This window comes from Mastacembelus armatus, chromosome 15, assembly GCF_900324485.2.
Source record: "Mastacembelus armatus chromosome 15, fMasArm1.2, whole genome shotgun sequence".
NCBI classification, from domain to species: Eukaryota; Metazoa; Chordata; class Actinopteri; order Synbranchiformes; family Mastacembelidae; genus Mastacembelus; species Mastacembelus armatus.
In genome coordinates this window covers 16791549-16818284 of record NC_046647.1, presented here as the reverse complement: position 1 = coordinate 16818284, position 26736 = coordinate 16791549, and the positions used below count along the sequence as shown (strand labels likewise).

The window sequence follows — 26736 nt, the reverse complement described above, 5'->3', positions numbered from 1 at the left end:
CAAAATGCTGTTTGAACTTGATGGACTACAAACTCTTCACATGGGTGTCCTGACAGAAACCTGGTCTAACATTCTAACATTCCCTCCTCCTCCTTTTACTTTGCAGAGTAAAGAACTTTTAATGGCGTCTCGGTAGAGTCATCAAGATGAACACGTTACCATCTATGGACCGGCACATCCAGCAGACCAATGACAGGCTGCAGTGCATCAAACAGGTGGGTAGAAAAAACCCATGTGTGGCAGCCTTTCAGCCCTCCTCTAACTTCTTTAAGTCAAAGGAGTCATGGATTCTATAGACGTCTGAATCTGAATTTCCTCCGCATTTCCTCTCCTTTCTCACACTCCTTTCAGCACCATATATGGACATCAGTTTTTCTGGCCATTAGCTCCAGTCATACAGATCATGTTGCAGAGGGTCATGGAGAGAGAGAGAGAGAGAGGATGAGAAAGGCAAATCTGGCAGCGAACACAAGAAGAGACTTCAAAGAGACTGGCAACATAGACTCTGCTTCTCTCTTTTTTTTTTTTTCCTCCTGGTCCTATGTTCCCTTGCATCACGTTCCTGACTCCTGACGTATGTTAGCCCTTGTTGTGGTTTTGCTTAAATGCTCCCTTGACTGCCAGCTTTCAGGAGACTCCTCACAGACAGATACAGACTGAAAGACACAGTCAGAGAGACAGACATAACCCAAGGCTACCGCCTCTGCCTCTGTTTAATAGTCTACAAGAACTCACTGACTGACTGGCTGGCTAGCTGGCTGGCAGCTGTGGGCTGATTTGTTTATGCTTTGTGGGTGTAATCCTTTATATCTCCCAATATCCATATGACACCATGCCTTACAGCGAATCAGTGAATGATGGGTCTTTGAGCTTGCAATTAAGAGGTGACATATCTCTGTCAAACCTCCTACTTTAGTCCAACCTATAACCACCGTTATCTAAAAATGCTCTTATTGCCTCAGCTGTACCGGACATGCAAAATGTTAGCTTTTCACAAATGAGTGAAATTTGTTAGAACCGACTGTCAAATCCTCCTAAGTTGCGTTCCTAGGCGTCACAGATAAACCCTAAATAGCCCGAGTAACTTAATAAATCCACTAATAGTAGGTTGGTTTATGTACTTCTCGACTCTGGCTGTGATAGAACTTGTAGTAAAACAGACTTCAAAAGCACTGAGTTAGGCAGTGAGCTCTAAGCTTGTGGCGGTTCTGCCAGCAGGGAGTTGTTTTGGTTTGGGGAAATCCGTGGGCTCAGAGCCAGGTGTTATACTGTTTTTTATGGAGCCAGGTATGCACTAAACAGCCTGATCCTTGACTGGCCTGGAAATGAGTAAGTTAGTCTGTCAAAAAATCAGACTCTTTGTCTGCTGAAACTCCATCACTGTTGTTACTGCTATTGCTCAGCCCTCTTCCCACCAGCTCCCTGTTTTTTATCTTCATCCAACCCTGAACAGCAACAAGAACAGCTCAGGCTCCATCCTCCTCCCAAAACTCAGCGGAGCTATTTCACTCAGCTGTCCTCCCCCTCACACCAGAGTCGAGGTTGTTAGGCAGAGTTAGGAGGAGCTGCGAGTTCAGATCTAGACAGACAGTTCCTGCTGTGCTAGTTCTGATTCCTCTCGCGCTGGAGGCTGATACGCCTCCCATCAAGCAACAATAATGCCAGATTATATCACTCATCTAGAACAGGCTCTTCTCCTCCCTCTCACTCAAGAAGAGCATCTCTCACTTTCTCTAACTCTCGCTGCTTCTCTTCATCAGTCAAACCACAGTGAGTCTGCAGCTAACTCTGTATCGGCTTATCTTCACATCACAAAAGATGAGTAACTCAAGGCCTCTCTTGAAGCTCATGATATCACTTGGAGCTCTCAGAGATTTTCTCTGTGGGCGGATACCAGGCCTGACACGTAAGGCCACGTTCGCACCGAAGAGCCCTTTTGTCACTCAATGCCGAAAAGCTGCCCTTTCAAAAATGCTCACCTCTGCTGCCCCTAAAGACAATAGTTCCACCTTCTCTGCAAGAACACACAAAACATGATGCTTCAACTCCAATGAGAATAATAAATGCTTTCAAGTGTGCTCAAACTCGCCGACTGAACAAGCTGCGGCTCTGTGCCGTTTCAGAGCTATTAACCTCCTGAGCCGTGAAGAAAAGGAGCCCAATTTTAAAACCGCTTTTTGTGTCCTGCCAGCTTGAGTAGCCTTCAGACACAGGGAAGAAAAGACTCAACTGTTTCAGGCTTCAGTGAACAAGCAAGAGAGACAGACAGAGACTAAAAGAGATTAGACAACACACTGATGGCGTGTATTGAGTCTGAACACATTGCTGCCAGGACCAGGGTTGTTTTCTTTGTGCACAGCCAAGCCAGCCAGTGGACTTGTGGTGCCGAGGCTCAGTTACGATCTGAAAACAGGCAATGAATGAGGGGGGAGCGAGAGAATGAGCATTGGAGGGAAAGATTTGGTTGCAGTGTGGGTCACAGGGATGAGGGTTGGGTTTTGCCAAGGGAGATTAACAAAAAACACTGGCATCATTGTTGATATGGTTGTGATCTCCTTCCCACAATGCAGTGGAGCTCTGAGTGGGCGTACATTGGAAGGAGTCAAGGTCCTCACAGGGTTGTGCAGAAACACAAGACATTAAATCAAGGCAGTTTGGAGGGAGAGCTCAAGGCTGCAGAACTATTTGGTTTCAGTGTTTTTCCAATTTGTACTTAATGTGAAAAAAAAAAAAAACTAATTATTTCCCATTGTCCCTAATGGCACTCTCCTTTCCCTGTGTTTGTACAGCACTTACAGAACCCGGCCAACTTCCACTCTGCAGCCACAGAGCTGCTCGACTGGTGTGGAGATCCCCGGGCCTTCCAACGACCTTTCGAGCAAAGCCTCATGGGATGTCTGACGGTACGTAAACACTAATTATGGTTTCTTTGGGGTTTTCAGGTACTTTTTAGGAGACATGAGCAAAACAATAATTAAATTTTGAATACTTAAGAAAAAACGATGTGTCCATTCTGAAGCTTTTAGTCTACTTTTAAGATTCTGCAAGTTCACATAGGCTCTATGTAGCTGAAACAAGTTTAATGCCATATTCATATTGACTTTTGACATTTGTTTTCCCTATACATTTTAGTAAAGCCTGATAGTAGCATGCTATAGTCACACCAGAATTACAAAGCAGCAGTTTTTCAGGCTAGTTGGTCAGATCGTCAGGGGCCAGTGACTGAGGTTAAAGTCCTTGTCACATTGTGCTTAATAACACATTCAGGCACCTACACACATACACTGAAATAGCGGATTGAACATTACAGTGGGTAGCCGTCGCCTCTGGCTATTGTCTTTCACTTCACCAACTACCGCTCATCAACCTGGACACCGGGTCATAGAGCTGGCCTCTACCAGGTTTGTGGGAAAAACCTTCTCTCTATTCCACACACAGACACACACACCCTTACAGACACACACACCCTTACATACACACATTTGAAAGAGGCTCTAGTGCGGATAATTGAGAGTTTTAAGCATATATCACTAAGATCAGTCTTTGAAACACTAAAGGAACATTGTCCCTAGCTGAAGTGGTAGCGTGAGCAAACAGATAAATGCTCATTAATGTGTAAATCACAATAAAAGCCTCTTAAAGGCTCATAAAGACCTATGCAGTAGAGCCCACCACTGAGATCCCTCTCAGCATGGGGCTCTTTCCATCAGCTAAATTGTTTCGTCAGACTCAGAGAGCAAACAGCTTCTTATTTGGTGAATTACAGCGTGCAACAGGTCCATGCATTCTTTCAGGGCTTTTGTCTTCAGGGCGTTACCTCACAGGCTATGTATCAGAGAGCTGAATTGAAATTTAAATATGACTGTACATCTATTTCAGTCATAGTCCATGGGGATTTGTCATAGTTGAGTGCAACTGAACGTATGCCTCTATTGGAGATGAGTGCTCCCTCTGGCATGTGGAGGTCATCCTCCAGTCCCCAGTGGAGCCTCAGCTCCAGAGCCAATAAAAGATGACATAACTAAGCTGTCACCACTGCACGATAAGCTCTGTCTCCTTGACAATTTCCGTTTTGTTTCCCTCTATGCAAACTGTACAAGTGCATGCAGAGATCTGTATTATTCTGCCACACTTTTCTAAAATTATCTGCATAATGCACAATAAGAGTGGTCTTTCCCATACAACTGTTCAAACAACAAGCAGAAATAAACTAGAAATCAGGCGCTTTGTTTCTCAAGCAAATAGATAACCAGGAAAATCCATCCGACACCTCTTACTGCACTCTTTTCATATTGACAGGAATATGGGCCTCGATGTACAATCTCACAGGGAGATTAAGCTGGAAAAGGCTTATGAGGTGAAACACTGTTAAATCCATGTTGAATCTATGCTAGCTTCTGTAGCTGGCTCGCTGCCTTGTGCAAACTGTAGCACAGACTCAGCCACGCAGGAAATTAAACAAGGTGATTTGTCAGAATCAGCTTTATCATTTGAATAATATGGTTTGGTTGAATAGATTGTAATATATGAAATAAATAAATCTAACGCAATTTACTGGAACTGTATTTATTATTATTGACTCTTATCTTAAGACAAATAAACCCTACTTGTTGACAGTATTTCCATTTTTTTAATTTTAAGTAGTTTTTATTGCCACCTGTGACAGGCAGTTCATTATTACTGCAAGCTGTTCTGCTGGCTCTCTGAAAGCCGCCCCATCTGACCTTGTTAATGCTAATGTGTGTTTTGAGGTCGCAGGGAGCAGAGGAGATGTCATCTGTTAGCAGATAAAAGGAAAGGGGTTTCCCTTCTAATAATGATTTACCTGTCTCACAAGTCCTGCTTAATGTCCCTCAGCTTCCCCTCTAACATTATACCAGAGTCTGGGAGGCCCTTGCTTCATGTCCCATAAATGTTCAAGCTCTTTTTGAAGTCATTAACAAAAAAGGATATTTAAAGTCTTACAGCCAGGGACTTCTCAAAACTGAAATGAAAAGAAGAATTTTTAACATTTGTTCACTCAGAAGTTGCTTGATGCTAAAGCATACTTAGTCTTTTTCTATGCTGCCCTTCGGTGCACTCACATTTTTCTGCCCTGTTTGGGCAATTGAAACAACAACCTTTGGTCAGGAGACACACTCTTCACTTTAGGGCCGGGGAGCAGATTTGTTTGAGAATAACCTTTCAGAGACTGCTCATTCTGCAGAGCGACTGTGGTTTGGCTCTCTCACCTCTCTTGGAAGTTGATGCAGTCATCAGAGTCGTTCTGACTGTAGATCACTGGAGCAATCCAGACTGCAGACTCCACATTAATCTTACTCTGTGTATGTGTGTGTGTCTGTCTGTACATTAAACTCAACAGCAGTGGCTCAAAATATTTACACTGTTAAGAAAGTGAAAGGATTAAGGTGCCTTAACTATAGCTTACTGTTTATTTAGCATTCATTATTCATATGAGATCAATATTTTATGCTTTTATTTAAGAACATGCTATTTACCCTGTTTATTATAGATAGGCTGAGAGCTAAAATGGTTATGTGATTAATCAATTTGTTGATTGATTAACCCCAGTGTGAGGATTTCATGCTTACTGTTGCCTAATATGATAAACTAAATACAGTATAATAGGGTTTTAGGCTGTTGGTTGAAAGCATGCATGTTACATGTGCGTAACTGCCTCTTAAGTGCTTGGTGTATTCTGTGGTAATTGATTGCTCTCCTCAATCTGTCTCTCTCTTTTTTAACTTCAGCTACATCTGCTTTAAGTTGGTGCTTTGTGCAACAATGTAATTAAAATGATTTAAAAAAGAAAACAATTTTGATAACACTAAATTTAATAGAGCCTGCAGGACAGCAGATATACTCACTGTTCACTATGCTCTGCCTAGGTGGTGAGTCGCGTCGCTGCTCAGCAGGGGTTTGATTTGGACCTGGGTTACAGGTTGCTGGCTGTGTGTGCTGCCAACAGGGACAAGTTCACCCCCAAGTCTGCAGGTAAGAGCCACTACTTTATTAAACACCAGCAGACGCATGCTCATATATCATCTCATTTACTCCTGTTGCTGCTAGATGATACAAAGCTCATTGTTGTTCCTGCTGCATTTACGCACTTTTTCATTTAATACAATACAGTTACATCACCACATGGCTTGAAGTCACGCTCTAGTCAGGAATGTGTACCATGTCATTATTTTGCCCAGGCTAAGAATGCACAACGAAGCTAGCTGCGTTATTATCAGACAGTTTGCAAAACAGTTTGTTCTTCTCAGGACTTAAAAACAAATAAAAGTGTCTGTTAAAGTTACCATCATTCTGTGGTTTGGAAATTTTTGATTTCTGTAACCACAGACATCACACAGAAGGCCCGTAGAGCATTCTAATGTCAGATATTTTTAGTTCCTATTAAACATTAATGGGCTATTCAGATGAGCTGTCTGGGTGGTAGCCTTACAAAAACAGTCTCCTCAACAGTCTTTCCGCACAAACCCCCATTCTTATGTGCTGTGTGCATGCACACACACGAAGTGAAAGAGAGAAAGAGCAGGCAGTAATGCCTTCTTCAGACATTATTTATTAAATCCAATTTCCCCCAGTCTATACCTCCCCTCCCCACCACGCACAGTCCAGCAGGACTGGCATAGTTCTTATACATTTGTCGAAGTGAGCACATACAGGTTGGTGAGTGAAAGCGGCTGACGGCTGGAGCGGTGTTGCTGATGCATGCTGGACCAGTCTCATCTCCTGACAGAGACCTGACAGAACCATAGCCAGCCAGTCAGAAGATTGATAAACCTTTGTTTCGCTGTTGTAAGCGGGCGTAGTCATAGTCAAATGTTTTCATTAAACAGTCTCATTTCTTCATTTTTCTGTCACAGTGAATATGTCACTGTGTCAAAACCAGAAGTTTGGTGACAGTACTGACATTAACACTGAAATCTTATCCTATAAATCCTCATTTGAGCTGCAATGTGTTGCAACTGTATTTGTAGAAAGCACAAATGTATCAGTTTCTGCTGTATGGTCCTATGATACAAGCATTTGCTTAAGCTGAATATCCCCTTTCAGTTGTGGTGGGAAGTGTCTTGTTGGGAGGAACATAAGTGGGCAGACAGACGTCAGTGTACAATATTGATTGCTGTATTTCTCTTTCTGTCTGTGTTCCTGTGTTTGGATAATGTGATTGTTGTCCAGGCATGGCTCGAACTGGCAGGCTGTCTGTGCCCGACTGACAGTCAGAATCATCCTCAGGCCTGCTGATGGTTCTGGGATCTAATAGAAGACAGCACTGTGTTTCAGGAAGAGCTGTTTATGCACCCTGGACAAATGGGAACTGTAGTGTAATTATGTGCTGTGGGAGGAGGGATGGAAGATATGATGTGGACAATCATCAAACTAGGCAGGCAGGCAGGCTGTCGGGGTGGGAGACAGATGTGACTCAGGGCAGATCTTACTCACTGAACATCCGTCTTACCTCCCTTACAAGGACATCTGTCTGAGAAAGTAGACGCAAGGGCGACAGGAGAGATGCGATGCACGCTGGAACTCAGACAGCCTACATGCATGCGCTCTCATAAATGCATCAACAAAGACGCATTTGGCTTTTAAAGCTGTGTTAGCTATGCCTTTATAGTCATATTTGTACATATTTACTATTTACTGTCTTTGTGCATGTGTCTTTGCATGCATGAATGTGTGTCTAATTGTGCAACCTCAGCACAATCGTCTGACTGCCTGCATGGCGACAGAGGGCTGCAAATCTGACACCTGAGAACCCAGACGAGGGCCAAGGAGTCTGGGATGCTCTCTGCGGGCTCCTCAGGGAAAGAGGCAAACTCTTAAGACTGCAGATCAATCACGCTGATGCTTTCTTTCAGAGTATCAGTTAAAGAGGAAATTGATAAAGCAGTTATTGTTGCCTTTCTTTTTATAACAGATTGTCATCTTAAGTTGTTTCACAATTAAGTTGATTTCTCATAACTACATCTACAAACTAATCTCACCGCTGCAGAGTAAGGGCAAATAGGTCATCAAGCAGACAATTTACTAGAAATTAATCTAGTAATGTGACTTTCAGTAAGTAATTACTAACCCACTATCCTTATGTGCTGAATGTTTTTGAAACCTATTTGTAAAGACTATGTTTTATGGAGAAATAACCTAGAGTTGCTCTTTTACGGGCATAAAAGTATAAACTGCTGCCCTGTGAGACCTGTCGAGTGAAGCAGGGAGATTTTCAGCAATAGGATGCTGCTGCCGATGAGCTGTCTGGAGATTGTGACCCTGCAGAGAGGCCTGGAGGATTAGTGTGTTGCTCTAATCTGGAATCAGCCAGTGAAGAGATTTATCTGCTGTTAGGCAAGCAAGCATTAGCACTGTTACCTCTCAGAACAAGCAAGGATACACCACTTTAATGCTGTTAGCATACTAGCAGCTAGTTCAAGTTTACCAAGTTTAGATTTTTGTGGACTCATATTTAATGAAAGTATTATTTTCAGTGCAGTGTCTTATTAACTACACAGTCTTTTAATAAATCTTCTTATGTATTTATGTTTTCCTTCTAATCTGTAGTCTGTTTTCAAGCAGACTTCCAGCTGAGAGGTTCATTAGATAATAGGTGTGCTGCTGGCCCACAAACACACATAGCCCCAGTAGACTCAGAGCTGTTGGGAGACTGTGAAGTTCAGCAGACAACAAAGCAGATTAACCACATAATCTATATAGGGTTTTGCTGTTTTCTTCCTCGGTTATTTTGCCACAGTGTCACCAAGCTCATAACAGTTTGTTGCCTCAGTTTAAGAAGAACATCTTCCATTACCTCTGCAAAATTCATTAAACCGTTAAGACAAGTTATTCAGATTTGATGTCAGTTTTCTCTCTCCCCCCTCTACACTCACATGACTCATGTTGTTTAAATGAAAGTAAATGTTAAGCGCGACACAGATTGTTTTCAATGCGTGTTGTATTGTCGACATGACTTGACATGCTGTCGATTAGAGGTAGCTGCTCCCTGGAAAGATTGCAATGATCTTAAAAACTTTAATGTTTAAGTCAGACACAGGTAACTGCTTCTAGACCCTGTGTCTCACTCAAAGAAATAATTTACTCATTCAACCATTTACATGGCATCACATGATATCAGAATTCACACAGGTTAAGTGGGGAATATTCACTGTTGTGGTAAAAGTGTTTATTGTGATTTAGGAAAAAAAATCCCTCATCTCTACACAATTGAAGATTGTGTTTGATGTTTTTTTTATGTGATTTCCTCTTTTCAGCTGAATGAGAATGAGTCTTTTCAAACCAGTAGGGGAAAATATGATGAACAGGGTTTTGTTCTAGATGGCCAGTTAAAATCCCCCCACCCACAGCTGACATTTAATAGAAATGGTACCGGCAGAACTGCAGAATTGTCAGCACTCGGTCAGTCAACAGAGCGTGCTCACAGGGCGAGCTGAGTCTTCACATCAGGAAAACAGCCACTCTGCTGTGTCAACAGTGACAGAAAACTTCCAGGGTGTGGCTGTTACTCACCCTGGGTTCTGTGACAAACAGAAATACAAACATACACACAGAGGTCACAAAACTGAAGAACTGAAAATAAGTGCTCCTTTAGACTTATCACACAGTGTACACACACACACACACACACACACACACATACATACACACACACACACACACACACACACACACAGAAACCTCCTCTCACTTCCTTTGGCCTAAAACACTCCAACACGCTCAGTTGATTGATTTTTCTCACCCCATCTTTCTTTCCGTATTTGAGCTGTGTGTGTAGAACTCAAGGAAGGTGTTGGCATCCTTTGTCACTGACCCAATCAACCTTACAGACTTTTATATTTAATTACTGCTGAGTAAGATCAGCACGCTGAATTATTAACAGGAAACAGAGTTTATTTTTAGCAGAAGGGCTTCTCCTCTGACACACTCCAGTGGTTTGCGTCAGATGATGAAACCCCTTTGCAACCTAAAACTACCTTCAGAACTTCACTATTAAGTTTATAGAAATAAAACTCATGGGGAAATACTTATTAGAGTAGCTGCTTTTTGCTGCCTCTGGCTGATTGGGTCTTCTATCACTTCCTACTTAATTGGTTTGGTTTACACAGTTGCAAGTAAATTCATTTTGGTAATGTCCCAGCTGAGCCGGCAGTGCCGTTGTGCTTCAAACACGAGGGACATTGTTCTTGTCAAAAACTGGATGAGCAAATGATTTAAATCCTCTTTTTGTTCAGGGTTGACTGATCTGGCACTCACACCTCAGGACTCAACCAGCGCCGCCACCACCCCACACCCACCCATTATCCCCCGGGGGCTTTTAACACACCCTTTTCAAGTTATATTTCTGCTCAACAATGGCTCCGTTGTGTGTGTTTCAATTCTGCGTGGGATATTTGTGAAACTGTTGATGACTGAGTGTGACTGTCACACAAAAGCCACACAAAAGACAACTTCCCTCTGCTGTTACAAGGCCAGTGGGCTTTCCCGCTCTTGAGCTCAACATTTAGATAAGGAGAGAGAACATTAACAGTGTAGATTTCTCATGATGATTCTTCTAGATTTTTAGCCATTTTGTGTTATGTCAGGGGCATAATGATGTTTCTCTCTTCTCTGATGTGTCTTGCAAGTTGGATTTACAAAGTGACCTCTGATGAAGAAAGGGGTACGTTGCCAGGTTAGATTGTCCTGCAGGCAGGAATCCCCTTTCTGATAAGGCTGGTTATTTACTTGTCCCTCTTTGATTAAACTGATGTTTAAATCTTGTACTTTCTTCTTCTCCTACTTCTCTCATGCTTTGGCTTTTAGCCAACCGGTATAAGCTCCACCCATTTATGTTTGCTGTCAGAGCTTACAGGGGGTTTTTTTTCTTCTTCTTTTTTGCCCTTTCTGACAAATGACAGTCATACTTCTGGATTATGCATGTGTGCATGTATGTTTCAGCTTAGAGAAACAACAGAGTGCTAGACAGAGAGGCTGGGCACATCAATAACAGCACCTCACCAACAGAGGTGAGAAGCATTGGAATATCTTTCCTCCTCTACTCCTGTTGCTGTCTTTATCTCGTCGTCTCATCCTCAGCTGTCTCCTCTGCTCCCTCTGTCTATTTCTCTCCCTCTCCCTCCCACTTCCACCCTCCACCCCCCTGCTGTCTCGAGAGTGTGTTGGAGCCGGTAGCAGGTACAGCAGGAGCCCATTAGTGCAAAGCTCTGCTCTGATTGGATAAGCCAGAGAAACCGGGAGACTGCCTCTGAATAATTGATGTGCATTGTGCAGACGCTGGACAAGGGAAAAAGACAGATCAGAGAGCAAGGGAGGAGAAAGACAGTGAGCGAAAGAAAAGAGAGGGGAAGGCAGGAGAGGAGAAAGGAAGTAAGAAATAAAGAGTGAGCAGAGTAAGGGATATGTGCAGAGAGTGAGAGTGATAAGGCACAGGCAGGAGGCTTGGAAGCACCAAAAGCTTTGAAAGTTGCCACTGGCCTCTGCGGGAACAGGAGCATTTGTGACACTTGAGTCCTTTCTCTGCGCTATGAAGGGAATGAGATGAGATGTGCAGGGACTTTGCTTTGCTCTGGGTAAGTGTGTGTGTGTGTGTGTGTGTGTGTGTGTGTGTGTGTGCGCGTGTGTGTGTGTGTGTGTCTGGTGGCCACACGTGTATCACTGTACAAAACTGTTTAGTATATTTTTTGAGTGTGTGTGTGTGTGCATGTGGCAGGATCACAGGTTAACAGGCTAATTGAGCTGATATAGGTCTAAGATGATACAGTAAGTGCAGCAGGATTCATTATGTTTATCTTTAAAAATACTCCTCAATAGTCTAAATTCAAAACTTTTTCACTTCAGCTCAAATTTTGGCCATAAATGATTTATCTTTTGTCTTTTTGGTGTGCTAGTGCAACTATAGTTTTTAACATTGACCACTCATGCAGAGACTGACTCAGGACCGATCAGCTGACCACAGGTTGACCTACATGCTGTTCTGTTATGGGGTTATTCTGATTTGGGCTTTGCACTTACATTACTAGTTCGGTTTTCTGATTGAAGCCTGGGTTAAAGTTGTGGTTTTGGTCTTTAAAATATTTGGGGTTTTCAGTTTGGTGTAAATTTGGGTTATGTTGAGAGGATGGTGGTCCATATATTCTCAAGTCACAAATATGGGGTTGTGAGTTTGCATTTAACTTATTTGATATTATACAAAATGTTTTAATCACACTCATTCCCACAGTTATTATTTATTTATTTATTTTTTTTGTGTAAGCTCTGGTGATGAGGTGGCATCACACGTTCAACAACTTCTACCATATTATGGCACTTGAAGGAGCATGTGTACATGTTGGTGTTAAGAGTTAAAATGTATGTGTGGTAGTGTATTATTCATGTCTGTCAGGAGAAGGTGACCTACTTTTCCAGTGAGGATTCGTTGTTAAGTTGTTGACCTGTGTGGAGTCTAGAGTCTGTCTGCATGTTCACTTAGGAGAGAAGCAGGGGGAGAAAGGAGTCATGGAAGGACAGTTGTGCACAGAAAATGCCTGGTTCTTGTTTCAGCCTTTCAGAGGTGTTAAAAAGCAGTTAATGTACCTCTTACTGTCAGAGGTGTCCCATAAAGGGAAACAACGCTTCCTTCAAACGAATCACTAAAGGGCAGTAAAGCAATAAAAGCAACATGATGCTGCAGGCTATCCAACCAGTATTTAATGTAATATTAAAACTGACAACTTAATTAACAAATGCCTCTTATAAACAATAACACATTTTCCTCTGACCTATGTCTATAATACCATGACACAATATAAGAGTTCCAGCGAGCGTTTGTGGAGCTGCAGTGTTTCCTGTTAGACCAAGCAGGGTGTAAACCACTGAAACTGTCTGCATCCTCAACCTCACAGCCACATGCAACTGCTCTGCCCCCCAGCCTTCCTCATTTCTCTCTGGTTCCAGCACTGTGTTTTGTATCACTTACTCCATGTGCTTTTTTTGAACCCCTGTGACTGCAACCAGAGCACTTCTCATCAGGACTGACTGTGTGACTCATTCATGACATTTGACTTGGAACTGTATGCGTGCTGCCTACATGTCTTTATGTTGCTTGTTTTTTCATTTTCTCTGTGAATCATTGCCATCCCTGACACCCTTCACTCCTCCCACTGAACACAAGTGGCTTGAGAATCAAGAAAGGAATTTGTGGTAGGACAGACTGATGGAGAGTATTGATAACAGTGGGGGTGGAGCTCTCAGCGCCCCAGGCAATACTGTGCTGTTGCAGGATGTGCTTTATGACACACTTGTGTGCTTCAGTCTTCCATATCTGGTGCTTAAGCCAAAAAGGTTTTGACTTCTTGTCATAGTTACCTTTTAAGAAATTCTTCCTTTACTAATTTACCTGTAAAAGGACTAGATTTGGAATTTAATCACCTTTTTTATCACTCTTGGATATTATGAAACAGCAGCCTCAGGAAATCTCAGAATTCTTGATTGTGTTTTTCACCCTAATGATTTAATTGAAGGAACAACAGTGTGAGATGAAAGACACGTTGTGAAAGTTGAGACAAGTAGTGTGTCTGGTTATAATTAGGCATGTGATATTTACTAGTTCCCCTCCAGTGGTGGGGAGCTGCGCGTGGCTGATAAGAGCAGTTCATTCACAGCTTGCTGTTCTCTGATGTTTTTCCTCGCCTAGTGTGAGGCGCTCTACTGCATAAGCATATCTTCACAATACCAAGACACTGACTGTTTGTTTACTCACTAGCACATACCTCGTTTGCCACATTTACATTTTATTTTCTGTTCCTGTATATATATACTTGTGTCCAATGTGTATTTTCCTGTGTACTGTGACATTTACTGCGCAGCATGTTTGACTCAGATGTTGACAGTGCGTGTGTGGTCATATGTAATATTGTTGGGAGTATGAGTGCTTTCTGCTGCAGATGTGTAAGGTTGTGACGCTAGGTTTGGTAACGTGAGCAGGACTTGCTGACTCGCGGAACATCTGACACAGATACACCGGCCAGCTGACTTTCATATCTTTCATATCCAGGATGTCGGTCACATCCATAAGTCAGTGCCATAAGCCCTGTAGTGCTGTGTAACTGATATGGTCTGTTGTGTCACTCGATACATTGGCATCACTGGATGCAAAAAATGCTTCAGAATATTACACTAGGGGATCATTTTAAGGTATAAATGTCCCTTTCCAAAATAAATGAGACATAATTTCTGAAGACTATGAGCTCTGCATCCTAATGCTTGTCCTTTGTAGTGACTCGCTGTATAATAGCACACAAATTGAGAGTATCCGACTAAATGACCAATTAAAGTTGCTATAAATACTACTCTTTGTTCATCTTTGCAGCAAGTCTCAGTGAAGCTCAGTTTGACTAGATCTGCCCAACAGTACATTTAAAATATAGACTGTGTTTATTGTTTATTGTGGCCACATGCAACATAAAGATCCCAGCCAAGCTCTGACATTTTGCACCTTCTGTCAGATCTGGCCGTTATACTGCACTATGTTTGGTGTTCATGCTGATTCTCCGTTTAAAAATGTGTAATTTGAACCCCACAGAAACCAGCACCTGCAGGAGATGTCAGAGTGACTCAGGTAGAGCTACCCTCCTTTCTGGGCTGCAGCATCTCTTTGGCTTGTGACCCACACACATCCTGGGGAGGAGGGGATCTGCCCACTCCCTCCATCTCCACCTGTCCTCTGTCTAGCATCCTTCCATCCATCCTCTCCCCCCCTCTGTCCTAGCGTCTGGTGTACTGCCAGAGGTCATGGATGAAATTCTGTCAAACCAGCCAGATGGTAAAACGGCATTGCTTTAGCAATGAAATGAACAAAACTATTATGGAAATTCAAGCCAATTAAACAAATAACAACACAAATGTTAGAGGCCATTTCAGATTTGGTTCATTCTGGTAGGGGGGAACAGTTAGTTACATTAAAGGTCTGGTTTTGATTGAGTGTGATTTCTGACACAGAGCTGTCTCTCTGCAGGGCATGTTTGAGTTGTTCTGCCTCCAAGCTGTTGAGACTAAAGCCCATTTGATATGCTCTTCTCTTGGAAGAAGTTGGCTGAACAGAGAGGGGGCAGGATGGGGGATATCATTGACTGCTTAAATGGCTTCCATTACACTTCTGCAAAAAGCATGACATTTTTGTATTTCATAGGATTTTATATCCCCTCCATATTCGTCTTTTGCATAATATTTTGTACCCACACAGCATAGAGCTACCTGCCAGTGTTTTACAGACCTCTGCCTATGATATCTATTATAAATTGCTTCTTTTTATCATCCCACACATTGTCTCAGAAGGCTTTTGTGTCTAGTGCTGCAGTGTTCATGCTCAGAAAGTGTAATTTTTCATGTAGTATTTTCTATTTTGTCTGTGTTATCAACAAAACCACTGTACAGTAGAGCTGCATGCACAATATTACATGTCTCTATCAAAGCCTGGCGTCACCAGGTCAGAGTTTTGATCATTTCAGAGGTGATGTGAGGACATACAGCCTAAGGGGGAATTTATTTATTTAGATATTTTAACTCATGCATGTAAACTATTATATAACTGAGTCTCCAAATGTATACTACACTCTCAGTACCAAAGGAAGAGGGGCATGCATGGTACACATCTCAGGGTTGTGGGGATTTTAATAGTTCATGCAGCTCCAAGAATATCTTCTTCCTCCACTCTTATAAAACTCCTCCAGTGCCATTCATTTCTATCAGTCCTTGCTTTGTATTATCATACAAGCAAATGAGGCTGCAAGAGTCACAACACCTTTACAGCAGGTGTCTTGGTTGTAGCACCTAAAACGTAAGGCTGTAAGGCTTATTGGTAACATATCACTGATGCCATTTCAATAGCGTGATACACTAGAGGCAGGGCTGGAATTGCATTCTTAAGAGGAAACAGGTGCACTGCTCCTGCACTAAATTTGAGCAACATATCAAAAATAACAGTTATGTGTTTGTTCCCCTGAACAAATTCAGAAACAGTGTGGCACTGCAGTGCACTCTGAGTCCTTTGAAAATTTGATGCCAAAAATCTTCAGTCATTTTGCCAATCAAATAGTTGTAAATAAAATTGATCAAACAATGGTCAAAGAATGAGATGATTGCTTTTTTTGTCATGTGCTAGTTGTGATATTTTACTCAGACAGATGGCTTGACAGTATTTAATGGTACCTATTTTTAATTTTTGTGCACATGTAATTCTAGCATACAACCACATTTACACATATATATAACTGTGCGTCAATAAAAGGTATAACTTTAGATTTATTAAAGTTGTCATTTTCACATTTTGGTGATTATATGTCACACTGGTACAGTAGAAAAAGGTGTTTATGCAACTTTACCATCCAAAGCCATGAAAATAGGCTGGAATATCAGCGTTTGGTTGGAAGTTCACTTTCTTACTGGCATTTGATATGTCCTGGTACAGAAGTAGGCCACTGTAATGTGTTCTTCTCTACTAGCTAGACCAGTTGCTGGGTTAAAGTAAAATTATGCCTCTCTGTGCAGTCTTATAACATGTTTTGTTCAGTGATTGACACCTGGGAACTGTGCAGTGCAGTGACAGGTCTCTGCTGCCGGATTCCACATCGCCGCTAATAGTCTTGTGTTAACTGCCTTGCTAAAGGGCACAGCAGTTCATGGAAAGGTGGGGGTGTCTCAGTTGTTTTCCCAACCCTGCTGTGTCGTTTGCACACATTTGGCCGATCTATTGATTCACATTTAAAATATGTCAGGTGTTTATCAACAAAGTGGAGTCCAACCACCATGCAGCTAACTGAATTATGTTGGGGCACACACATTGAAAGTATCCTAGAATCTGACAGTTAACAATCTGTCATGATTTAGCTGGCAAATACTAAGCTCCATAGCAGAAGGCTTTTACCACACACAAACACACACAGATGCTTGCACATACACAGCACTGTCAGAGTTCATAGTAATTAGCATTGGGGTTTCCTTGTAAAGGAGGACTTGTACACACACTCTGTCATTAGTTAATGGGCCTTGCAGCCTGTTACCAGGCCTTACTCTCCCTCCCTGCTGCTCCCAGAGGGGCTGAGGTGAGATTAGAAGGAGCCAGGGCTTCTGCTATCTGTCAGCCATACAGCATTAAACAGAGCCTGAGTGAGGAGGACCCATATGTCTCTGGGCATTACTCAATTAAAAGCTGTAGCTTTTACGAAATGGAGCTGTTCATGGTTGAGGAGAGTTATGTATGGGAGACCTTATGTTCTGCTCTCTCTGCTGGTAGAGACTGAACAGATCACTTGTTAGGGAGAGGTCTCTGTGTCAAGGCTGATTTCAGATAATTCAATAAAAACACGTCAACACATCAGCTTTAGACTGAGGCTTGAATGTCTGTAAACATTCGTGATCCAGAGCAGCAACTGTGTTTTTAGTCGTGCATTTAAAGAAGTAGTCATTTTTTTAAACGATTTTTCTTCTTAGGCAATCATGAATACACTTTAATGCCTCTGCTTGCAGTTTAAAGGTAAGAATAATGAGATTAGCCCTAGATAAACCCAATTTCTGGATTTCTGTGGGATCAGCAGCAGCTTCTTTCAAAGGTAGGTAAATACACCTTTACACACCTCAAAAGAGGGCTGATATGTCTAGTAAAACATGATGACATTTTGTAATGTAATGTAATGTTTTTAACAAAGTGTTGTCCGCCAAATGACTCATTTGTACAGGCTCATACAGGCAGAAACAGTTGTTTTCAAAAAAAAAAAAAAAAAAAACCAGTGTTGCTGCTGGGATTTTGCCTGTACTTAGTGTGTACTATTAATATTACACTAACAACTACAAACCCTCAGTGCTGGAGAAACTGAAACACTGCCCCAAACTCCCAATAAACCAACTGCAAACTGTCATGTCAATAGATGATCAAATAGCACTGCCATTCTGCAGAGCTGTTACACAATCCTGTAGACATCCAGTGGTTGAGCAAAGCTCGGCTAAGCTCACCATTTAACATTTAGACTGCTTGCAGACACATAAGCAAAACATCAGTGCGTTCATTCTGCTCTGCGGAGAAGACCGGATATCAATTCTGAAAACATCTGAACTACCTCTTTCTGTCATCGCCTGTTGCAGTATTTTCTTTTATTTAAGTAAAGTCGTTTTTTTGTGATGATGTAAATTGTTCTTGGCACAGAAACAGGATTTGGTTCGTGGTGATTCATCGCAGAATCATGTGTCATGTTCATTTGTCCTTTTACAGTCTGGACAGTTTTAATAGGCATTGTGGGCATTTTCCGTGACAGTGAAAGCCACCGATGTAGAGCGAGTGTAGAGTGAAAAAAGATTTTAACAATGAGCCTTTGACCTTGGCTCATCTCCACCTGATAGCTGGTAGAGCCTTCAGGAGCTAGTGCATGAATTAACTACAAGACCCTAGTGGGAATGAAAGTGAAATAAATAGAAAGATAAAGGAGGAAAAGCCTGCATTCCGTACGTTTTGTCGGCCTGATTGGCTGCTCCTGTCATCTGCTTCTCTTTTTCTCCACTGACATTAACAAAACATCTTAATTAATAATAGTTTAGACAGATGGATCAGAATACTATTTACAGTTGTCAACAGTAAAAAATGACTGAGAGGAATGTGGGTGTGTTCAGTAAGCGAGAAGGGCATAAGCAGACTGAAGACATAAAGCTGGGAGTATAGCTGGGTCATTCTGGGTGCGTGATGGTGTTGGCAGAGGTGAAAACAAGGTCATGTGTACTGAACTAAGCTTGCTAAATGTGCACAGTGCCCGGAGCAGACTCTCACTCTATCATGAATGACTTCTGGCCATAGCAGTGTGTTAAATTCAGTGACTTGTAGCCACACTGATATGATAAGTCGCCACCACTGTCTTCTCCTCTGTCTCTCTATCTCTCGCTCTCTTCTCTGAGCTGATCTTTAGGTCTAAATGGTGGGTTACCAGTTGAAGAGACAGTTCCTCGTGTGGAGGTGGTGATTTAGTGGGGAGATAAGCTCTCCGTAATGGCAGGGTGGAATAATTCCTCTGTAACTAGGAGGCTTGGCTCTCTCCACCCTTCAGAAGAAAATGTTACCACTCCTCTGCTTTGTTCTTCATTCCTCTCCTCTCTCTTTTTTCTTCCTCTCTTTTTTGCTTGGAAATGGTCACTTGTCAGGTCAGCTATTAAACATTTAGAATATATACATTAGCTTAAGTAGTTTAGACTTGGTACATCAAAACGACAATAGTCACAACAATTGATTATTTTTTTCTTTTGTTTTTTTTTTTGTTTTGTTTGTTTTGGTTTCATTTGATTCACAAGGGATTTTGACAGATATTTGTTTGTGGCCTTGTAAATCTTGATAAACGCATCTTGAAACCCAAACCTGGTACCAGTGCTTTCTGAAGGCTGGTGTATCTAGGTCTTCAAGGCAAAAAATAGCATCCTAAATTATTAAATTAAGTGCTGAACGCTATGACTTTTCTTTTTAAAACTGAAGCTAAACAGCTTTCTACAATCAAGAAGGAGGGTGTTTAAACAGTCCACTGTCATTGATTCAATAAAGAGAAGTTGGCACTGGGGGAAAAAAATCAAGTAAAATCGGCACATGAAAAAGGATATTTCAGCTCCTTGATAAAAACAATCGGAGAGTGGCACAGTTTGATTCTGCCTTAGGCATAGTGAAAGACATGGAAAGTGTGGAGACATAAAGTGGTGGTGATGAGAGGAGGAAGTGGAGGAGAGTGAAGATATCATAGTCTCTTACTTCCTACATAGATCATATCAGCAACCCGAGTCACTCTCTGTCTGCCTCTCACACTTTATTTCAGCCTTGTCCTCTCTGTGGCAGAAAAACTGTGGATAGATTTCAGTTTACATTTTACGCTGCGGGTAGAGATGGTGTGATATAACTGTTGTGAAATCCACACAAGCAAATAATCAACATAGGTTTTTTGAGTCAGGCTGCCCCCTGGAGGCTTCAACTATAACTTCAAGCTGAATGGCTCCAGACACAATTCAGAACATTGCACTGTTGAGACACCTGACAGGTTAAATCTCTTTATTAGAAGTCACCACTTTCAAGTGTGTTTACAAGTGAAGTTGGAAACAAGAAAAGTTGTTTTCTGTGTGCTGTCACATGCAAGTTTAATCATGCTGAGGTGAGACTGACATACGTGCATGTGTGTGTGTGTGTGTCCGTCTGTCTTCCTTGCAGCCCTGCTGTCGTCGTGGTGCGAGGAGCTGGGTCGTCTCCTCCTGCTGCGTCACCAGAAGAACAGGCAGAACGAACCACAGGGGAAGGTCCCCATGCAGCCCAGCATGAGCAGCATGAAGCCCGGCCTCACACACAGGTCAGTGGGGAGCCTTTGAGACATTTCCTCAGAGCATATCACCAATTGCGCTTAAGGTTGCTGTTTTTCTTAATCTCACTGGCTAAATGAAGCTTTTTCCTAGGGGCATAATGTATACCAGCTGGAAAATACAAGTCATTTAAATTTGAGTGAATTATGTTAATACTGTTATTGTCTATTTTATTTTGTAGTTATTCCCCAATGAATGCAGTATACATCAGCTACATCTGATACTTTTTAAATTTTATTTTATTAGATTGGATGGTACAGTGCATTATATGGTTGTTGTAGTTTGCTGCAACAAACTACAATCTGAAAAACTACAACAAATCTGGATTTTGCTAAAAATGTTACACAGTGTTTAAATGCATGGATCTTTTTATTACTGGGAGAAATAACATTACACAACAGGTATATAAATAGAAATTACTGTAACACAACCTGCAGACAGTGACCACAACTGAGGCACAACAGGTAAGATGAAACATGTGTTAGGAGGGATTGTGAGGTGTCTGTCTTGATAGGTGCTGTAGGGAGGGGTAGTTGGTAGACGTAGAGGAAAAGAAACAAAGTATTACATATGACTTTTAAATGATTTCTGATAGACATAGTGGGTCAATGTACCAAAACTGACAAATTGTTTGTTTTTTCATGGTAGATTTTTAATGTCCTCTGCTGGATTTTTAGATTCTCCAAAGTCATATCAAACTCATTTGGGTTCACTTACCCAGTCTTCACTGAGGTGTTATCTTGAATTTAACACTCATGTAATACACACTCCAACTCACAGACGTTTTCCATTGTTTGGATTAGAGCCAGGATTACTTTGGGTGGAGCTGAGGTGATCTAGGGCAGGGGGACCCACTGGGAAAGAAAGCTGTGAAGTAATGTTTCTGGAGAATATTGTGTGCTCACGAAGAAGAAAATAGCCTGGAGTTATCCAGAAGTCCTGATGGCCTCTGCTGAGGAGCTTGGAATAATTTTGTGCCTTTATGAGGAAATATTGAACATGTCGTCCATTCCAAGAGCTAACCTCTGAGGGAAAACAAGCTGCTCTCCAAAAACAGCAATTCCTTCCCATTCCACTGGCCACTTGCCTCTCACCATAGCGGTTTAGCATGCTTATTATATGTAACAGACGCTCATATTATGCCTTATTTGTTTTAAAACTGAATGTTAAGCATTCTAACTGTTCTCTCCCTAACCATATCAAAAGACTTTTCAACAACTCAAAGAAATCATGTTTAACTTTTACTGTCTATTTGGGGGCCTGCAACTCCTTATTGGCTCATTTGCAGTTTTTGACTCATCTCACCGTGCAGCCATTAGCAGATACTCTGGCAGAAAACATGTTTTGAAACCGAATGCCAAACATTTCAAATTGCCTAACCTTTTGGCAAAAAGAATTCCCAAATTATTCACATTTTTGGAAGGACAAGCAACTCTGTTGGCTTTCTATTTTCTCTTTCCTTGGCTTGTTTAAATTTCAAGTGACATCAGACACATATTGTGTTTTGATCTACTTTCCAGTGATGGATCCTTTCCCTATGACTCTGTCCCATGGCAACAAAACACCAACCAGCCCCCTGGGTCATTATCTGTGGTTACAACTGTGTGGGGTGTGACCAACACGTCACAGAGTCAGGTATATCCATGAAAGATTAGCACACAGTCTGGAATTAAATATGTTGGAACAAATAATCAGTGCTTGACTCAGATGTTTGTCTGTTTTGTTCAGTGGATGTTCAGTGGATATTTTGTGTTTCCGTATGATGCTTTGTTAAAACCAGGTGCTGGGTAACCCAATGGCAAACAGCAATAACCCCATGAATCCTGCGGGTAACCCTATGGGGTCAGGTATGTCTGCCAGCGCAGCAGGGCTCAACTCACCTCAGTTCAGTGCCCAGCAGCAACAGTTCCCAAACAAAGGAGGCTCCAACCAACCGTACATGCAGCAAGGCATGTATGGCAGGCCTGGGTACCCTGGAGGTCCTGGGGGATACAGTGGGAGGTAACAGACTAGATAAAAAAGTAAAGTATGAAGAAAAAATAAAGTATGAAGAAATTAAATTGAATGCTGTGATTTATAATGTTCAATCTGTTTTTTTAGTTATTCTGGAGGCCCAAACGCCCCCCCAGGAGGTATGGGAATGAACTCCCATACACGTCCCCCTGGTGACTTCACTCAGCCAGCCGCCGCCGCTGCAGCAGCAGCTGTTGCTGCCGCTGCTGCTACAGCAACAGCCACAGCGACGGCCACAGTGGCAGCACTACAGGAAACCCAGAATAAAGATATGAACCAGTATGGACAGGTATAATACACACCTGCTAAAATATATGCACTTGGAACCATGTATCAAGAAACATTATCCAGCCATCTGCTAGAGACCAAAAGTCCTTTTAAACACTGAAACCCTCTGTTTTGCTTCCAGATGTGTTCATCATTCCAAATGGGCCACGCTCAGGCCTATAATAGCCAGTTCATGAACCAGCCAGGCCCACGAGGCCCCCCGGGAGGTATGAATCCAGCCAGCATGGGATCAGCCATGAACAACCCTAACATTACAGGGCCTCCAATGGGCATGAACCAGACTCGAACCCCAGGCATGGGGCCTTTTGGATCTCATGGCCAAAGGATGCCTCAGCAAGGGTATCCCGGAGGACCTAGACAGGGTATGCCTATGCAGGGGATGAAGAGGCCATATCCTGGGGAAGTGAGTGAAAACACATGATAATGCAAATTATCTGGTGTCATATACAGGAGCATCAAACTGTGTCTTTACCATGTTTCACTTTCTTCCTCCAGGCAAGTTACGGGGGTCAACAGTATGGGCCAAATAGTCAGTTCCCATCGCAGCAGGGACAGTATCCCTCATCAAACACCTCCAGGCCATTGCCATCTCCTAACTACCCTGGCCAGAGGATGCCAGGGCAGCAGGCTCAAGGACAATACCCACCTGGCATGCCCATAGGCCAATATTATAAGGTTTGTGATCCCACATTTATCTACATATCCCTTTTCTACAACTTATTCCTACTCAGGGTCAGAAGGCATCTAAGGTCCGTCCCACCAGGCATCAGGCAAAACTCAGAGTCAGATTACTACTGTTATTAGTAGTCATGTCTGTAACACATTTTAGTACAACCTATGCTGTGTGTTTAATACTATACTATATCAAATATATCTCTTGATTTCCTTTACAGCAAGAGCCATTCAATGGTCAGAGCACCAACTTCTCTGGAGGTGGATACTCCTATGGCCAAGGCAATGGGGTATGTTTTCATTTCCTATCCAAAGGCAAAAGTTCCAGTCATGTAAGTGAAATGAGTTATACAGATGTTTTATTGCTCTTTTCTGTCCTTTACAGCCGCCGAGACCCGGCAACTACCCCCACTCCCCAGTCCCTGGAAATCCAACACCTCCTATGACCCCAGGAAGTAGTATCCCTCCGTACCCGTCGCCAAACCAGGATGTGAAGCCCCCGTTTCCACCCGACATGAAACCAAATATGACAGCACTACCGCCCCCTCCAAGTGAGTACTCTAGCAGTTCTGAAACAAGTGGTCCATATGACACATATGCTCTTTTATTTCATCTGATGCATTATATGGCTTTACCAGTGTTAGATTTGAAGTTGAGCTCCCCTGTTTTTCATCTCTCCAGCTAATCCCAATGAGGAGCTGCGGTTGACTTTCCCAGTCAGGGATGGAGTGGTGCTGGAGCCATTCCGCTTGGAGCACAACCTGGCTGTCAGTAACCACGTCTTCCACCTTCGACCCTCCGTCCACCAGACCCTCATGTGGAGGTAGGACTACCACCTTCCACCTCTGTTATATTTGTCCCTATTCCATCTGCACCACAGTCATATGTTGTGTATTATAACATTCCTATAAATAATACCAGTTTTCAACACAGTAAACAACACAAATATCTTTAAGACGTCCTGTTCTAAAAGCAACTTTTCAGAGTCAAGCTAGTTCTGCCTTGTGTAGTATGCTTCAATGTTTCTGCTAACTGCTGACTTCTGTCCTGTTACTCCCACAGGTCAGACCTTGAGCTGCAGTTTAAGTGCTACCACCACGAAGACAGGCAAATGAACACCAACTGGCCCGCCTCCGTCCAGGTCAGCGTCAACGCCACACCCCTCACCATTGAGAGGGGAGACAACAAGACATCCCACAAGCCCCTGCACCTGAAGCACGTATGCCAACCTGGGAGAAACACCATCCAGATTACAGTCACGGCCTGCTGCTGTGTGAGTAAACACTATCATGGTGATGTATATCTGCTAACGGTACAGAAAGGACAACAACCAGTACAGTAGAGTAATTATGTTATTAAACAGAGACATCAGCTGGGGTGATTTTCAAACAGATGATTTGATACAGTATACTTGGTACAGTATACGCTGTACTGAATAAACTTTAGGTACAGCTGTCTGTGCTCACTCTGCTTATTTTCATGTTCTTGCATTGCTTTGCAGTCCCACCTGTTTGTGCTGCAGCTGGTCCACAGGCCATCTGTGCGATCCGTCCTCCAGGGGCTCCTGAAGAAGAGACTCCTTCCTGCAGAACACTGCATCACCAAGAGTATGGCTCATTTTGTCTCTTAGTGTAGTTAATATACCCTGCATCCTAATTACAAGGGCTCACACCTGTCTCTCTTTACGTTTCACTTTAAAATATGTCTTGAAGTACACCTGCAGATGCTCACCTTCCATCTGAAACACTTTCTCTTGTTAGTTAAGCGGAACTTCAGCAGTGCAGCAGCCTCGGCAGGCGGCACCACTCTCAACGGAGAAGACGGGGTGGAGCAGACGGCCATTAAAGTATCACTGAAATGTCCCATTACCTTCCGACGCATTCAGCTACCAGCACGGGGGCATGACTGCAAACATGTCCAGGTTGGTTCACATTTAAAGAGCCAGTAACAGTTTAATGGTAATGAAAACAATGCGACACATGGGGAAAAGATTTTGCTCTTATTTGTGATGTTCTTCACAGTGCTTTGATCTGGAGTCCTACTTGCAGCTCAACTGTGAGAGGGGGACATGGAGGTGTCCTGTGTGCAAGTAAGTGAAATGTTGTAGTTTTTCAGAATCTAAAGATGTTATTACTATTGAGGAATTTTATAATTAATTATATGTATGTGTTGTTTCTCTTAGTAAAACAGCATTATTAGAAGGTCTGGAAGTGGACCAGTACATGTGGGGAATTCTCAATGCCATCCAAAAGTAAGTTTCCTTCCTCATCTTGGAAATCCACCTGTAACTTTAAGTTGAATATTTTTAAATCAATCCAATACTATTTGTTCCTCTGCCCATAGTTCAGAGTTTGAGGAGGTCACTATAGATCCCACATGTAGCTGGCGACCTGTCCCCATTAAGTCTGAGCTACACATCAAAGAGGATCCTGATGGACCGCTGGCTAAGCGCTTTAAGACCATGAGCCCCAGCCAAATGACCATGCCCAATGTAATGGAGATGATTGCCCAGCTAGGGCCTGGCTCTGGCCCAGGACATGGACCTGGTGCCGGGCCGAGCCCCTACCCCCCACACCCTGGCCAACATGCTAGTGGCAATGGAGCAGATTACCCAGGAGCAGGTAATAAGAAGCAGCCAGTATCCTTCTGTGTAAATAAACCGGATAGTCAGTAAGTTTGTTGGAAAAGTGAACTATTTTGCACTTTACAGCAGGATCTATTGATGTGTCTCTGGTGCATTAAACAAAGAAACAGCCCAGAGGATAGATTTATGCTGAACCTGTTTTAAAATGTTTTTAAGCTCATTGCTCTGTTAAATATTTCATAACAAGAAAAAATGTGCAACGTGTGTTTCCTGTTATGTAACAACTTTGAACAGATAACTTTTTGCAGCAGTAAGAAAACATTAAACAACAAGGCTGAGCAAGGCCAAACTGTGATTAGCCTTTTGACAAGAAGCGTTCGGTCTTTTGTCCTTCAAGGCAACAGTTACCACAACCAAGGGAGCTTTGACTTCCCTCACGGCAACCCTTCTGGTGGTGGAGTTGGAGGAGGAGTTGGTGGTCCACCGATGAATGACTTCATCCATGGTCCCCAGCTCTCCCACCCCCCAGATGGACCTGGTGGTCTGCTCTCCCAGGACAAGCCACTTAATCACGGCATGAATGACGCAGTGAGTACAATCAGCTTCCAGTGCTGAGTGCTTTCCCATACCATTAGACCAATGAAGTTGGTCTTTGAGGAGTAGTCTAGAAAAAGTTATCTTAAATTAGGATTGGGTTTTGCCTTTTTAAGTTTCATGTCTCTTATTTATCCACTACTAAAACATTTTGTCCTATAGGATAATTCAGTACCTTAGTTTTTAGAGGAAAATCTCCAGACAATTGCTGCCATACT

The 26736-nt window shown here is 42.6% G+C and overlaps 1 protein-coding gene across 11 annotated transcripts in view; it reads left to right on the top strand.

Moving 5' to 3' along the window:
• zmiz1a (zinc finger, MIZ-type containing 1a) overlaps positions 1-26736 on the top strand; it is a 90162-nt gene that overhangs the window by 59840 nt on the left and 3586 nt on the right. For 7 of the 11 annotated variants that reach the window (XM_026309177.1, XM_026309180.1, XM_026309184.1 and 4 more), the window contains 20 exons: positions 107-215; positions 2790-2903; positions 5889-5994; positions 14582-14617; positions 20222-20357; positions 21888-22002; positions 22148-22368; positions 22468-22669; positions 22790-23071; positions 23164-23343; positions 23562-23630; positions 23726-23891; positions 24022-24163; positions 24403-24613; positions 24842-24947; positions 25101-25261; positions 25362-25429; positions 25523-25591; positions 25684-25961; positions 26322-26512. In XM_026309177.1, coding sequence (XP_026164962.1) covers positions 147-215; positions 2790-2903; positions 5889-5994; positions 14582-14617; positions 20222-20357; positions 21888-22002; positions 22148-22368; positions 22468-22669; positions 22790-23071; positions 23164-23343; positions 23562-23630; positions 23726-23891; positions 24022-24163; positions 24403-24613; positions 24842-24947; positions 25101-25261; positions 25362-25429; positions 25523-25591; positions 25684-25961; positions 26322-26512 — 2922 coding nt within the window. In that variant the 5' untranslated portion in view covers positions 107-146. Of the gene's footprint in view, positions 1-106; positions 216-2789; positions 2904-5888; positions 5995-10926; positions 11028-11100; positions 11592-14581; positions 14618-20221; positions 20358-21887; positions 22003-22147; positions 22369-22467; positions 22670-22789; positions 23072-23163; positions 23344-23561; positions 23631-23725; positions 23892-24021; positions 24164-24402; positions 24614-24841; positions 24948-25100; positions 25262-25361; positions 25430-25522; positions 25592-25683; positions 25962-26321; positions 26513-26736 lie in introns of those variants that run through there. The other 4 variants (XM_026309183.1, XM_026309185.1, XM_026309187.1 and 1 more) reach the window with 4 other exon arrangements.